This window comes from Urocitellus parryii, chromosome X (assembly GCF_045843805.1).
Source record: "Urocitellus parryii isolate mUroPar1 chromosome X, mUroPar1.hap1, whole genome shotgun sequence".
Classification (NCBI taxonomy): Eukaryota; Metazoa; Chordata; class Mammalia; order Rodentia; family Sciuridae; genus Urocitellus; species Urocitellus parryii.
The window spans coordinates 75,395,167-75,411,496 of record NC_135547.1 but is presented as its reverse complement, the minus strand read 5'-3'; the positions used below and the strand labels follow the sequence as shown (position 1 = coordinate 75,411,496).

The 16,330-nt window shown below is 35.5% G+C and overlaps 1 protein-coding gene across 1 annotated transcript in view; it reads left to right on the top strand.

The window, feature by feature from the left end:
* Tex11 (testis expressed 11) overlaps positions 1–16,330 on the top strand; it is a 290,767-nt gene that overhangs the window by 210,066 nt on the left and 64,371 nt on the right. The window contains exons 19-22 of the mRNA XM_077793635.1: positions 2,322–2,362; positions 3,950–4,036; positions 5,803–5,873; positions 7,505–7,621. Coding sequence (XP_077649761.1) covers positions 2,322–2,362; positions 3,950–4,036; positions 5,803–5,873; positions 7,505–7,621 — 316 coding nt within the window. The remainder of the gene's footprint in view (positions 1–2,321; positions 2,363–3,949; positions 4,037–5,802; positions 5,874–7,504; positions 7,622–16,330) is intronic.

Sequence of the window (16,330 nt, the reverse complement as noted above, 5' to 3'; positions counted from 1 at the left end):
AGAGATATTGGTCTGTAGTTTTCTTTCTTTGAAGTGTCTTTGTCTGGTTTCGGGATCAGGGTGATGTTGGCCTCGTAGAACGAATTTGGAAGTTCTCCCTCCTTTTCTATTTCCTGAAATAGCTTGAAAAGTATTGGTGTTAGTTCCTCTTTAAAGGTTTTGTAAAACTCTGCTGTATACCCATCCGGTCCTGGGCTTTTCTTAGTTGGTAGTCTTTTGATGGTTTCTTCTATTTCCTCCATTGTTATTGGTCTGTTTAGGTTGTCTATATCCTCCTGGCTCAATCTAGGCAGATCATAAGACTCAAGGAATTTATCTATGCCTTCACTATCTTCTATTTTATTGGAGTATAAGGATTCAAAGTAGTTTCTGATTATCTTCTGTATTTCTGAAGTGTCTGTTGTGATATTGCCTTTTTCATCCCGTATGCTAGTAATTTGGGTTCTCTCTCTTCTTCTCTTCGTTAGCATGGCTAAGGGTCTGTCAATTTTATTTATTTTTTCAAAGAACCAGCTTTTAGTTTTGTCAATTTTTTCAATTGTTTCTTTTGTTTCAATTTCATTAATTTCAGCTCTGATTTTAATTATTTCTTGCCTTCTACTTCTTTTGCTGTTGTTTTGCTCTTCTTTTTCTAGGATTTTGAGATGAAGTATGAGATCATTTATTTGTTGGTTTTTTCTTTTTTTGAGGAATGAACTCCAAGCAATGAATTTTCCTCTTAGAACTGCTTTCAATGTGTCCCATAGATTCCGATATGTTGTGTCTGTGTTTTCATTTAACTCTAGGAATTTTTTAATTTCCTCCTTGATGTCTTCTAAAACCCATTGATCACTCAGCAACCTATTGTTCATTCTCCAGGTGATGTTTGATTTTTCCTTTCTTCTTTTATCATTGATTTTCAGTTTCATTCCATTATGATCAGACAAGATGCATGGTATTATCTCTACCTCTTTGTATTGTCTAAGAGTTGCCCTGTGACATAGTATATGGTCTATTTTTGAGAAGGTTCCATGTGCTGCTGAGAAAAAAGTGTAGCTACTTGATGTTGGGTGGTATAGTCTATATATGTCAATTAAGTCTAGGTTGTTAATTGTGTTATTGAGTTCTATAGTTTCCTTATTTAACTTTTGTTTGGAAGATCTGTCCAGTGGTGAGAGAGGTGTGTTGAAGTCTCCCATGATTACTGTATGGTGGTCTATTAGACTCTTGAACTTGAGAAGAGTTTGCTTGATGAACATGGCTGCTCCATTATTTGGGGCATATATATTTATGATTGTTATGTCTTGTTGGTGTATGGTTCCCTTGAGCAGTATGAAGTGTCCTTCTTTATCCCTTTTGATTAGCTTTGGCTTGAAATCTATTTTATTAGATATGAGTATGGACACTCCTGCTTGTTTCCGTGGTCCATATGAGTGATATGATTTTTCCCAACCTTTCACCTTCAGTCTATGTACATCTTTTCCTATCAAATGCGTCTCCTGTAGACAGCATATTGTTGGGTCTTGTTTTGTGATCCATTCTACTAGCCTGTGTCTCTTAATTGGTGAGTTTAAGCCATTAACATTTAGGGTTATTATTGAGATATGGTTTGTTCTTCTATCCATATTTGTTTATTGATGTTACTAAACCTGATTTGTTATCCTCTTTGACTACTTTCCCCCCTTTACTGTCCTACCTCCCATTGTTGGTTATCAATGTTATTTTCCATTTCCTCTTCCTGTAATGTTTAAAAAAAGCTTAGGTCTGGGAGTTGTAGCTCAGTGGTAGAGCGCTTACCTAGCACATGTGAGGCACTGGGTTCAATCCTCAGCATCACATAAAAATATAAATAAATAAAGTTATTATTTTTAAAAAAGCTTATAAAACACAAACATCATTATTTGCTCCTAAATTATATGACCCTGCAATATTATAACACAAAACCCTTCTCAGACATTGAAATCCTTTGCTGAGAGTAAGTACAGAAGAGAGAAAAAGTATGAGGGCACTCAGGATGAATAACCTCATATTTTTTTAAATTATTTTTAGATGTTGACGGACCTTTATTTTATTCATTTATTTATATGCGGTGCTGAGAATCAAACCCAGTGCCTCACACATGCTAGACAAGTGCTCTACCACTGAGCCACGACCCCAGCCCCAAATAACCTCATCTTATAGTGGGGAAAAGAGTGTCAAAATCATAGACCAGAGCCTTGAACAACAAACTGCACACTTGTATTTTTTAGCCCAGTTATCTGGTACAAATAGTGTCTGTTTCTAGTTCTTTTCTATAGTAAAGGTTAAGAACAATTGAAAACTCTTTTTTCTTTATTTTTTAGAAAGAAGGAAATGGGTAGACTTTTGGCTTGCTTGAATACAGGTAAATATCTCCTGGGTTATTTTCAGTCTTTCATCTTACCTCTATCCTCTATTGAATTCTCTAAGCACATTGAACACACTGACTTCAACCTAGTATTTGAGTTAAGCCTCCTGCTCTTTAGTAATGTTCACCACAAGAGCCTATTTTGGTTTCTTCATCTACAAGCAGAGAAAAGTTTGGCATCCCTACCATTCATTTGCAAATGTGATTTCAGCTTTGTGTTTATTCTAATATCTTGTAAAGACATTTCCCCTCACTTCCTTCTTTTCCTGCTTCCTTCCTTTCTCTTAATGGCCACTTTAATCCTAACCTATGAATTAAACAGGTAAACAAAGGATCAAGACATTTAAGGATTCTTGGAACTCTGCTGGCTTTCAGTGCCCTTTGACTCAAATTCAGATTATTTACTCTCCTATTTTCAAACTGTCTATCTACCCAAGTCTGGGTCATGTCTTCTACTCTTTTTTTTTTTAATTTTTTTTTTTTTGGTAGTTGAACACAATAACTTTTATTTATTTATTTTTATGTGGTGCTGAGGATCGAACCCAGGGCCTTGCACATGTGAGGCGAGTGCTCTACCACTAAGCCACAACCCCAGCCCCATGTCTTTTACTCTTGATTCCTCCCTGATCACTTCATTCAAGCTAATCTCCTAGCAACATCATATTTCATTTTACCAACTCTGCTTTCTGAGGTGGTTTTCCTTTTGCTTAACAGGTTTTCTTAGGTCTCCTGCCCATGTATTTCTTTTTTAATGTACAAAGACACATGAAAAAGTTTAGAAATAATATTCCTAATATTGCAGTAGTTCAGTTTTATACCTTAAATACATGTCAACAGGATGGTAAACATTGTATAATGGTTCAGAAGCCAAACCTTTTCAAAAGAGGAAGGTTTTCCTGATTGGCTTTCTTATTTCTCAGAAGAGCATGGGTAAGTTAAAAGTGCTTTCTGTTGACAATGGTATGTTCAGGTTCTATACTGTGCTTGCTGTGGGAGCTAAGTATATATTATGCCAGCCTTTCAATATTCTTCCAATTCTCAATCTCCATTTCAGGTTTTTGTTTTTCTTTTTTTTTATTGTGGGGGGTTGTTATTGTTTGCTTCTGGGGATTAAAGAGAAATTAGGCATTCTAGCCCAAGCTAAGGAGCATAATTTTATGAATCTTAAGTTATAATTCATCTTTTTATTCCTAGACCCATTTCCATAGAAAATGAAGAAAACTAATATTATGACCCAGGGCCTGCATATACTAAGTACCATATCAGTATTTTTAATTATTATTCCTATTCTTTATTTCTCTACATGTAAATATTTTTACCTCAGGTGGTGAATGATTGCACTAATTAAAATTATAAATCTCTCCAAAGACGTGTTTGTTCCCCCAAATTTTAGTTAACAGCTTCTTGGAGCTTGGTAATGCTTTTTGTCATTTTAATTACTTTTGATATGCACCCACACACACATATACAAAAAAGAACTTTCTAAATCCAAACTCATGTGTGACTGTTTTTAAAGGAGGATTAACTGCTTTGCTAGAGAAAAAGGTAAAAGACCTCAGTGTTACATTTTCCTGTTTATTGCAGCACTCCTGACACTAGCCCAGGCTTTTGATGGAGAATCCTCGACATTGGATTCCAGAGCTAATGAAGCTCATTGGTTTCGAAAAATAGGTAAAAGAAAATTCTATGACTATGGGAAACATTGTGGGGTGGTAGAATTAGATGTGAATTCAAATTCTGGCTTTGTCATTTGTAGCTATGAGTATAACTTGCTTAATCTCAGTTTCATTATTGATAAAATGTAAATATATATATATATACATATATATATATATATATATATATATATATATATATATATATATGTCATGTGGTCATTAATGGTTTTGTATGAAACAGTGTATGTACCAGACACATTGTAGGATACTCAATAACAGTTTATTTCCCTTTTTTCTATAGATAGGGTATAAGAATAAAAAGATGAATTATAATTTCCAGTCCCTAAAACTATGCTCTTAAATTTGGTCTAGAATGCCTCATTTTAAAAATAAATAGTTACCAAAAATAAACTCCATACAACAATACAGATGAATTTCACAAAAATAACATTGAACCAAAGGATCCAAACATCAAAGAGCGAATATTGCATGATTCAGTTTATTTATAGGCAAAAAGAAAAATATAGGCAAAATTCTATTTATTTATTTTGTGGTACTTGGATTAAACCCAGGGGCACTCTACCACAGAACTACACTCATACCCCCTTTTTATTTTGAGACAGGGTCTTGCTATGCTGCCAAAGCTGGCATCAAATTTAAGATCCTCCTGTCTCAGCCTCCCCAGTGGCTGGGATTACAGGTGTATGCCACCACACCCAGCTCAAAACTAATTCGTGATGTCAGAAGTCAAGATTGTGGTGACCTTTGAACGGAGGTTGGGCTTGAAAGGGAAAGGAGTTTGTGAGTTTCTGATATGTTCATGATCTTTCTTGATATGAGTACAAGTTACATAGGTATGTTCACTTTGTGAAAATTCTTCATGCTGGACAATTGTGAGTTGTGTTATTTGCTCTATGAAGGTTTTATTTAATACAAATTATTTAAAACCTGTGGTGGCAGTTACTGCATAATATCTCTTTGTCACAAAGTGGACTGGTTTTACATGAACCTTTTTCTGTCTTGTGGGATTTACTGGGGGCTCTAATTAAGGAGAAAGACTAAATCAGCAACCTTGCTTCTAAGAAATTCATGCAAATAATGGAATAAAAACAAACAACATTTAAACTATACAAAGTTTTAATGACTTTGATCTTTTGAAAGTTTGAAAAAGTGTTTTCCTACTTCTTTTACTAAATTTTTATTTTCCAAGGTGAAGATCATGCTGAATATTGTCTAATTGAGGCTTTCGTGGCTGTTTGGGATTTGTGAATCTCTCCTGTAGTCTTCCTTTAACCATTACTTCTACTTTATTCTGTTGATGATTTTTTGAAACAAGATCTCACTCTGTTGCCTAGGCTTCTCTTGAGCTGCTGGGCTCAAAGGATCTTCCTGTTGTAGCCCTCCCTGTGCTGGAACTACAGGTGCATGCCACCACATCCAGCTCTTTGCTGAAATTTAACTTCCTTTTACCAATTCCAGTTGGTGATCTCCTTGGTGACTCTCATATTTTAGATGGATTTGTGTCAACTAAGAATTCTTTTGTATGTCCCCAATTTTTAAAAAAATTCAACAGTACCTTCATTGGTCATTGGCCTAGAATGAAAGAAAAAAAGTAATAGGAGTCTCTAAATTTACATCCAAAATTTTTTCCCTATAAACCTAAAGTTAATTTCTTAATCCCTGTGAAACCCCTTAGTAATATACTAATATTAAAGATGTAGATAGCAGAATACTAAAAAGTATATTTTTATATTTATATTATTTCATGTTAACATTCAGCTTGGAACTTGGCTGTGCAATCTGACAAAGACCCAGTAACAATGAGAGAGTTTTTCATGCTTTCTTATGAGGTAAGTAGGTTCTAAAAAGAATCTAAATATGAACAAGAAGGATCTGACCACTAAGAGTTAAGTATAAGCTGGGCATGGTGGCTCATGCCTGTAATCCCAGCAGCTTGGGAGGCTGAGGCAGGAGGATCATGAGTTCATAAACCAGCCTCAGCAACTTAACAAGGACCTAATCAACTCAGTAGACCCTGTCTCTAAATAAAATATAAAAAGGGCTGGCAATGTAGCTCAGTGGTTAAGCATCCCTGAGTTCAGTCCCGGGTGCAAAAAAAAGAAGAAGAGCTAAGTATAGAGTAGAATTGCCTTTTCATCTTGGAACATTTAGTACATGTCTAAGCAAAAAATGGCCCAAGGAGAATCTGTTCCCTTCATTGTAGAATGTAAGAATGTGGTACAGTTATCCCTGTACCAGAATATGATAAACACCCATCATGGAACCTAAAGTTCTACCATTACAGAATTATTCTTTTTCCTTTGAAGAGATTTCAGTCTCCCAGAGTCCTGTATTAAAACAATATTATCTTTTGGAGGGAAATACTCCAAGCATTGTGATTTACCAACACAGAAAGGGTTATGGTAATAAGTCTATAGGAATGTAAAGTATGTATCTGGGTACAGCCTGGGCAGAAAAAGGAGATTAAGAAGTCTGGACTTTCTATATAACTTTTCCTAGAGCAGGTTCTGTGTGTAAAGGTTTATGAGTTTGTTAATCAATTATAAGTGTTTGAAAATAGTCCTGAGTCTCCAAGTTAGAGTTTAAGTGTTACAAATAGGATTAAGTATTGGATGGAAGGGTTAGAGAGTATCCCTCAAACACAGATAAGTCAAGATTAATTAAATATTTAGAATTTTAGAGCTGAAAAGAACCAGAGATAATCTAGCACAAGTCCTCCCCCGCTTTTTAAAAACATAACAGTAGCCTGAGACCTAAAGAAATTGGTTGTCTTGAAATTCTTTTAATTCAGTGATGCTAATGATTGCATCACTAAATGTTTGGGGAGATTAATAGTCTTTGCAAGTTTAGGTAGAGTTGCCATTAAATTAGGCCAAATAAACCAGCTTTAGTTTTGACATTTGTGATAGCACTGTAGGACTGGCATGTAAGAATCCAAGTGGCTTAGAGTCTTATTGTTGTACAAAGCTGGGAGGTTTTTTTTTTTTTTTCCCTAAAACTAGAGGGCAAGATTTAATGATGAGGTTATGTTTAATGCCTGTCAAGATTTGACATTGTGTCTTTTAGCCATGACAATATATGTACTAATTTCAGCTCTATTAAATACAAAGGGGAAATCTATTTGCCAGGAGAAAAAATCACCTAGAAATTACAGTATAAACCAAGAAGTAAATCACTAGATCGAAATACAGGGGCAAATGACAGTACTTTGTCACTGGAAAAGATAAGAAAACTGAAGAAATGAAGCTTTTTATCTAGTAAGGTGCAAAAAACAATGGAAAGTAATATAAAATTAAAACTGTAAATCAGTGTTATAGTCTATATAATTTTTATGGTGACATGTGCTGTTTCAGCTGAATTTCTTCATTCAGAGAGGATGTTGCTGATTTTCATTCTGATTGTTTGTGTTCACCTGACAGAATTCTCACTATTCATTGATGTTTTGGTTATTTCTTATCAGCTGTCCCAGTTTTGTCCTTCTGATCAAGTAATTCTGATTGCACAGAAAACATGTTTACTTATGGCAGCTGCAGTTGATCTAGAGCAAGGAAGAAAAGCTGCAACAACTTTTGAACAGGTAATGTGCAACCTTCAAAAAAGACAAAAGTTAAGTGTGCTATTTGGTATGTTTGCCTTCCCTGATACACTTATTTTTTATTCTCTATAGAGAATCGTTTCCTCCATTCCAACAGCACTTTGATTTCAAAGTTTATAATAGCTAATTCCTTACTAAGCAAAGATCACATTTGGCTTAACCTCTTCTGTTTAAGAAGGTAGACTATCTCTTCTTTTAAAGTACCCTTCCCATGGGTCACTCTTTCCTAGTCTGATTTTAAATATTCTTTTTTTTTTAATTTTTTAGTTGTTGGTGGACCTTTATTTTATTAATTTATTTGTATGTGGTGTTGAGAATCAAAGCCAGTGCCTCACACATGTTAGGCAAGTGCTCTACCACTGAGCCACAACTCCAGCCCCCTTAAATATTCTTTATTTTCATTTTCTCCCTGTATTTACATATGGCCCATAGAAGTTTTTCTCCCACATTTGTTCCTGTTTGCACATTTTCTTTCTTTTTTCTTTTGCTTTTCTCCCTTGCCTCTCCCTCCACCCCCACACCCAGTACTGGGAATTGAACACAGGGGTGTTCTATCACTGAGCTACATCTCCAGCCTTTTTTATTTTTTGAGACAGTGTCTCACCATGTTGCCCATGTTGGCTTCAAACTTGCTATGCTCCTGCCTCAGTTTCCCAAGTCGCTGGGATTATAAGTATATACCGCTTTGTCCACCTTCTTTCCACACATTTCTATGGAAGAATTCAGCTCTTTCCACAGCTTTGACAGCCATCTGAAATTATTTATTTAAGCTATTTTTCTTCCCTCAATTGCATTTGTTTTCTTTGTCCTGTGTCCTTTAATATCTCATAATTAACTCAATTTTAACAAGAAGACAGGAATTCTTACCTTTGCCTGAATTCTACTCTAAGCTTTTTAAACTTTACCTCTTTTAGGAACTACCAACATTGCTGTCTCCCTTACACCAGATTATTGGTTGGCCTTCAGCTTTTTTTTTTTTTTTTCAAGCTGAGAAAATTTTCTCCAAGTCAGACCACCAGCATTTTGTGTACGATTTTTATGATATAGATCCTCTCTCTGCTTGGTTTCTCTTACCTGGACAAAGAAAACTTTCTAATTTCCCATACTTGTCATCTTCTCTTCTCTCCAACTGGTATAAAATCCTTCTTGCTTTTTAACTTCTTCCTCTTCCTAATATCTTCTTCCATGTTATTCATTCCATAGCTTAACTATTGTGAATTGAGCTGCATCATAGATTAGTTTGCTGATTTTAAGTCCTTTGTGTGTATGCTGAGGAGAGGGATAGCTGGGTCAAATGGTGGTTCCATTCCAAGTTTTCTGAGGAATCTCCATACTGCTTTCCATAGTGGTTGCACCAATTTGCAGTCACATCAGCAATGTATGAGTCTACCTTTTTCCCCACATTCTTGCCAACATTTATTGTTACTTGTACTCTAGACTGTTGCCATTCTGACTGGAGTGAAATGGAATCTCAGTGTAGTTTTAATTTGCATTTCTCTAATTGCTAGAGATGTTGAGCATTTTTTCATACATTTGTTGACCAATCATATTTCTTCTTCTGTGAAGTATCTGTTCAGTTCCTTTGCCCATTTTGATTAGGTTATTTGTTTGTTTGGTGTTAAGTTTTTTGAGTTCTTTATATATCCCAGATATTAATGCTCTATCTGAGATACAGGTGGCAGAAATTTTCTCCCATTCTGTGGGCTCTCTCTTCACGTTCTTGATTGTTTCCTTTGCTTTGAAGAAGTTTTTTTTTGTTGTTTTTTGTTTTTTGTTTTAGTTTGACACCATCCCATTTATTGGTTTTTGATTTTACTTGCACTTTAGGAGTCTTGTTAAAGAATTCGATTCTTAAGCTGACATGATGGAGAGTGGGTCTACTTTTTCTTCTGGTAGGCACAGGGTCTTTGGTCTAATGCCTAGGTCCTTGATCCAATTTGAGTTGAGTTTTGTGCAGGGTGAGAGATAAGGGTTTAATATCATTATGCTACATACAGATTTTCAGTTTTTCCAGCACCATTTGTTAATGAAGCTATCTTTTCTCCAATATATATATTTTTTTGCACCTTTATCTAGTATGAGATAACTGTATGTATGTGGGTTTTTCTCTGTGTCCTCTATTCTGTATCATTGATTTACATGTCTGTTTTGGTGCCAATACCATGCTGTTATATAGCTCTGCAGTATAACTTAGGGTCTGGTATTGTGATGCCTCCTGCTTCATTTTACTCACTGAGGACCAATTTGGAGGCCTCATTCTTAAGAACTACTGGGGTCCCTTTTAAGAAACCTTTACATTTTAAAAGAAGATGAGAAAAGAATCTACCTTCCTCAGAACAAAATAAGAAAAACAAAACCCAATTCTGCTTCTTACCAGGTAAAGGTAAAAAAGTATTTTAATTCTGCTGATGGTGATGCACACTTGTAATCCTAGTGGCTCAGGAGGCTGAGGCAGGAGGATCACAAGCTCAAAGCCAGCCTCTGCAACTTAACAAGGCCCTAAGAAACTTAGTGAGACCCTGTCACAAAATAAAAACTAAAAAAGGCTGGGTATGTGGCTCAGAAGTTAAGCACCCCTGGGTTTAATCCCTAGTACCAAAAAAAAAAGTAATTTTATTCTCAATAGGCCCTTTTGCTTTACTAAAAAAACAGTAATAACATGTTCTCCTTATATGGTTTTAACTTTTGAAAAGTTATTCTTTTTCTGTTGGTAGTCCTGAGTTTGTTAAACAACAGTGTATCTTAGCAAATAGATATCAACTTGGTGTGAAGGAAATTTCACAAACTCTTAAGTACAGTCCTTAATTATTTTGTTTGTTTCTAACAACTGTTATTTATTTTTTTATTTTTTCTCACACACTTCTGTGTTTCCCAGGAACTCTGTAACCTAGTAATCCTTCTATAGTCTGTGCTTTTGAAAGCATTTCTATTCAGATAATTCAAGATATACTTCTGCCTTTCATCGTCTAAGTGTGGTCCCTATGAATTAGACTGTGGTGCTTTCTCTCTATAAAGAATATTTGTTGAATTCTGTTATATACAACTGCACCCTGTTCTTCCTTTTCTTTTCTCTTCTCTTCTCTTCTCTTCTCTTCTCTTCTCTTCTCTTCTCTTCTCTTCTCTTCTCTCTCTCTCTCTCTCTCTCTCTCTCTCTCAATTACCCAGGTTGACCTTGAGCTTGTGATTCTCCTGCCTCAGCCTGTAGACTAGTTTGGACTACAGGCATGTGCCACCATGCTGTTGGCTGTACCCTTTTCTTTATACCCCCATAAATCAGGGTATTTATAAATAAGATGATGATGAAGGAATACACAAAGACTGCATAGTCCTATCTACATTGTCTCTACCCTCCTAAGTAAAGGGAAAGTGAGAAATGCTTAAAACATTAGAGTAATTGCAATTTGAAAAGGAATTACATATTTTTCCTAGAATAGGGCTGGGTAAGCTATTGCCAACTGTCCAAATCAGTCCCATGGCCTTTTTTTGTACAGCCTGAGAGCTAAAAATGGTTTTTACATTTATAAAAAGGTTATAAACCAAAATAAAGCAAAACATGTGAAAGTGAGTATATGTAGCTGGCAAAGCCTAAAATATTTACTGTCTGATGTTTTACAGAAGAAGTGTCCTGACCCTTGTCCTAGATTATTTTTTAACAGACTTATTGAGGTACAATTCATGTTCCTTATAATTCACTCATTTTTTAAAATTTTTATTTTTGATAGTGCTAAGGATCAAACCAGGGCCTCACACTTTCTAGGCAAGCATGCTTAGCTATACCCCAACCCAAATTTACCCATTTAAATGTACACTTTAATGGTTTTTAGAATATTTATATGTGTGAAACTGTCAACATGACCTAATTTTAGAACACTTTCATCACCCTAAAAAGAAACTCCATACCCATTAACAGTTACACCTCATCCCTGCTACCAGCCCTAGGCAACCACTAATCTAATTTTTGTCTCTATAGTTTTGCTTATTCTTGGTATGCCATCCTACAATATGTAGTCTTTTTTGATTAGCTCTTTTTATAAAGTTTGAAATATTTTCAAGTTTCTCCATGATGTAACATGTATCAATAAATATTTCATAGATTTTTATGATGGAATAACATTTCATTGTATATACAGTGTGTATATTTCATTTTATTGTGATATAGGGATAGATAGATAGATATCACATTTTGTTTATTCATTCCCATTGATGGGCACTTGGGTTGTTTTCACTTTTCAGCTATTATAAATAATGCTTTTGATAAGTATATACATTTTTGTGAACATGTTTTTCTTTCAAGTATGTACATAAGAGTTGGATTGGTGGAATGTTTTATGGATGTCTGTCAGGTCTAGTAGGTTTACAGTGTTGTTTAAGTCTTCTATATCATTGATGATTTTCTTCCAGGTTGTTCTATTCATTATTTATAGCAGGATGTTGAACTTTCCAACTCTTTTTTTTAAGGGGGAGTACTGGGGACTGAACTCTGGGACACTCAACCACTGAGCCACATCCCCAGCCCTATTTTGTATTTTATTTAGAGACAGGGTCTCACTGAGTTGCTTAGTGCCTCACAGTTGCTGAGGCTGGCTTTGACCTTGTGATCCTCCTGCCTCAGGCTCCCTAGCTTCTGGGATTACAGGCATTTACCACTGTGCGCAGCAAGTTTCCAACTCTTATTGTTGAATTGTCTATTTCTTTAATTCTGTCAATTTTTGCTTTGTATATTTTGGGGCTCCATTATTTGTTGCATATGTGTCTATAATTTCTATATCTTACTGATGTAATCACCATTTTATCAATATAAAATTTCTCTCTTTATCCCTAGTATTTTTTTTTTTTTGGAACTCTAGTAATGTTATTTTAACATTTCTGCTGTTGCTATTTCCACAGCATGGGTCTTCCCCATCATTTTACTATATTATTTTATTAGTACTGGGGATCTAAACCAGAGGTGCTTTAGCACTGAGCTACATTCTTGGCCTGCTTTATTTATTATTTTGAGGCAGGGTCACACTAAGTTGCTGAGGCTGGTCTTGAACTTGCAGCCCTCCTCAGCCTACTAAGCCCTCTCAGCCTACTAGCCCTCTTAGCCTACTAGCCCTCTCAGCCTACTAAGTTGCTGGGATTACAGTCAAGTACCACCATGCTTGGCTACATTCAATATTTTATCTTTAATGTAATGCTTGTCTCTTATAGACATAGTTAGACCACGTTTTTTCTTAACATATAGTGTGACAATTTGTGCCTTTTACTACATCACTTATTCCAATCACACTTAATGTTATTATTTTTATGGTCAAACTTAATTCTGCCATTTCACATTTTGGTTTCCATGTATTTCATGTATTTTTTTTCTTGTTTTCTTCCTTTTGCATTAAGTGAATGTTTTCTAGTGGAATATTTTAGTTCCTTTAACAATTTTTACTTAATAGTTTTTATTTATTTTCTTAGTGGTTGCTCTAGAGCATGCAATATAGATCTTAATTATTCTGCCTCTACAAGAGATTATGAATTCAATTCCAGTGAGATATAGAAATGTTATTCCTATTAGTTCTATTCCCTTATCACCTTTTTTGTTCATCATATTATACATATTACATCTATATATGCCCCAAACATAACAATACATCTTATAATATTACTTTATACAATTTTATGTATTTGTAAGAAACTAAGAAGAAAGGCAAGCAAGTATATACTACAGTTTGGTATATTAACCATCTTATTTGCTATTTGTGCTTCTCTTCACTTCTTCCTGTGGATTTTAGTTACCATATGGTAACATTTTCTTAACCGAAACAACTTTGTTCCCACCTGTGTCTTGTGTTGTTATTGTGAAATATATTACATTTCTATTTTTAGAGGCCTAGTAACACAAAAATAAATTTGTGTGTGTGTTTGTTTGTGTATTATATAATCCCTTTTGGTTTTTTGGTGCTAGATATGGAGCCCAAGGCCTCGTTCATGCTAACCATATGCTCTACCACTGAGATAACACACACAGCCCCATAATTGCTTTTTAAGACAGTTCAGAGAACAAAGAAGAAATATGCTATATTTTGTATTTACAAAATTATTTTACTGATACTCTCCTTTTTAATCTGAATTCACATTACTTCCTGGTGTCACTTGCTTTCAGATTGAAAACTTTTTTCAGTAATACATTCTCTGAACTCTTGTTTATCTGGGAATGTATTTCATCTTTAGTTCTAAATAATAGTTTTGGTGAACATTGCATTATTCATGGGTTGTTATTTTTATTCATCACTTTCAGTTTATTTATTTATTTGCCATGCTGAGGATTGAACCCAGGTCCTCATGCATACTAGGCAAACTCTCAACCACTGAGCTACATCCCCAGTTCTCATAACTTTGAATATGTTTTCACACTGCCTTCTGACCTCCATTGTTTTAAAGAGTCAATTCTTAATGTATGTATGCATGTATGTAATGAGTCATTTTTCTCTATTTTCTAATTTTTCTCTTTTCTTTTACTCTTTTGAATGGAATATATCTGGGTTGAATTTCTTTGTGTTTATCCTGTCTAGAGTTTGTTGGACTTCTTAGATGTGTAGAGAATGTTTTTCATCAAGATTGGGGAGATTTCAGCCATTTTTATTTATTTATTTATTTTTTGCTCCTTTTCGCTCATATATTTTGATAATTCCATTAGGTATATGTTGGTGTGATTCATGGTTTCCTACATTTTACTAAGGCTTTACTTTTCTTCATTCTTTTTCATTGTTTCTCATACTTCATAATCTCTATTGATCTAGCTTCATCTTTGTTGATTGCTTCTTCTGACAACTCAAACCTAATGTTGATCTCCTCTAGTGAATTTTTGTTTCAGATTTTGTATCTTTCTCTCCTCCTCCTCCTCCTCCTCCTCTTCTTCTTCTTCTTCCAATGCTAAGCAAGCACTCTCCCACTGAGCTATATCCCCAGCCTAGTTATTATATTGTTAACTCTAGTATATCCATTAGATTCTTTGATTCCTGTCTCATTATCAAGATACTGTATTTGATTAATACTGTTATCAAACCTTCCTCCTCTTAGAATGTTATCCTTTTGTTATTTGAACATATTTAAAACAGATGCCTTGAAATATGTGCCTGCTAAGTTTAATACCTGAGCCTTTTCAAAGTTTCTGTTACTGGCTTTTTTCTTATACATGGGTCTAAGTTCCTGTTTCTTTGTATATCTTATAATTTTTTTAAAAAATCAGACATTTTAGTTAATTTATTATAGCATCTTTGGATACTGATCTACCACGTGGGGATTAGTGTTGTTAATGTTTGTTTCTGTTTAGTTAATTGGGAATATAGGGAAAATAGTTCAATGAGGCCTATTTTCCCTATATTTCATAGTTTCTGATGCAACTCTTCAAAGGGCAGTCTTTGTCTTAGAAATTACCCTGACCTATCCTTCTGAAAAGAATAGTGATTTTAGTAGAGTTCTTTAATATTATCTCTTTTCCTTATCTCCCTCTTAAAGCTTCTCTTTTCTTGGTATTGCATGCACCTATTGGCCTTTAAAGGTGATTGGGCATTTTATGTGTGTGTGTGTGTGTGTGTGTGTGTGTGTGTGTGTGTTTTGAAAGTGCTTTTTTGATATAAATTAAAATGGTGCCCCTTTGAAGGGAAAGGAATCGTCCTAGCTGTCTCTTCACCTGCTTCCCTCTATAAACTTGAAGTTAGTCTACTGTTTTATATTGATTTCATTGAGCTACAAGACTCATTTTACTTGCTCATGTCATACAGGGGCTGTAACTCAGGAAACAGGTTCAGGGTTCAGCAGGTGGAAGAAGATGTAAGACATGGTGGAAATATTGGTCATCCTTTATTTGGAGGTGGACATAGCCATTAGCCAGCCCCTAGCTTCAACTTCAGCCCTCCAGCCAGTTCCATTTTAGATCCCATTTTATATTATATTTTATATTCAGTTCAAACAAAGGAGGCACACTGCCAGCACGTTACATAAGGGAGGGGGGGTGCACAAGCTCCCAAGTTAATTTTTATGACCTTGAGTCTGTACTCTGAATCACAGTGTTTCTGGCCTTGACTAACCATAGCCCTGGCAACACACTAAAAACATAACATAGCCTGCCAGAAGTCTCCACGAGGGAGCCTAACTACAGCCATTTTGGGCCTGCCCCAGCAGCTCACTACCAAAATTTCCATGGTTTTTAAAAGTGCCCTTAGCCTTGAACTTCCCCAGGTTCTATTCTAATCCAAGATTTTCCCCTTAGGGAGAACTACAGAGCTCACCCTTCTAATGACCTACCACATTTACTGAGAAGAAACTGAATTACTATTTGGGAGGTAGGGGCAGGGACAGTGGCCCACTTCTATCAGAGTGACAATCGAGCTCTGAATGGGCAAGAGTTATAATCCCTGGTATTTTTGCCTTGCCTCTCCCAGCATGGAAACTATACTATAAGCAAACAGAGATGAGAACAATTGAGACCAAGAAGAGAGCCCTAGGCTTCTCAGCTGTGCTTTTTTATGATATAGCTTCCATGGTACAGACCTGGCCAGCAGTCTGGCCCTCACAGGAATCCCTAGCCTTGAAATATGATCACATCTACCCAAAGCAGTGCTTACATCACATTGAACTGGGGGTTGGTGAACGCATCTTGGTTCAAATGTCACAAGCCCTCAATCATCTTACTTAGGCTTAGCAGATCTCTTGGGG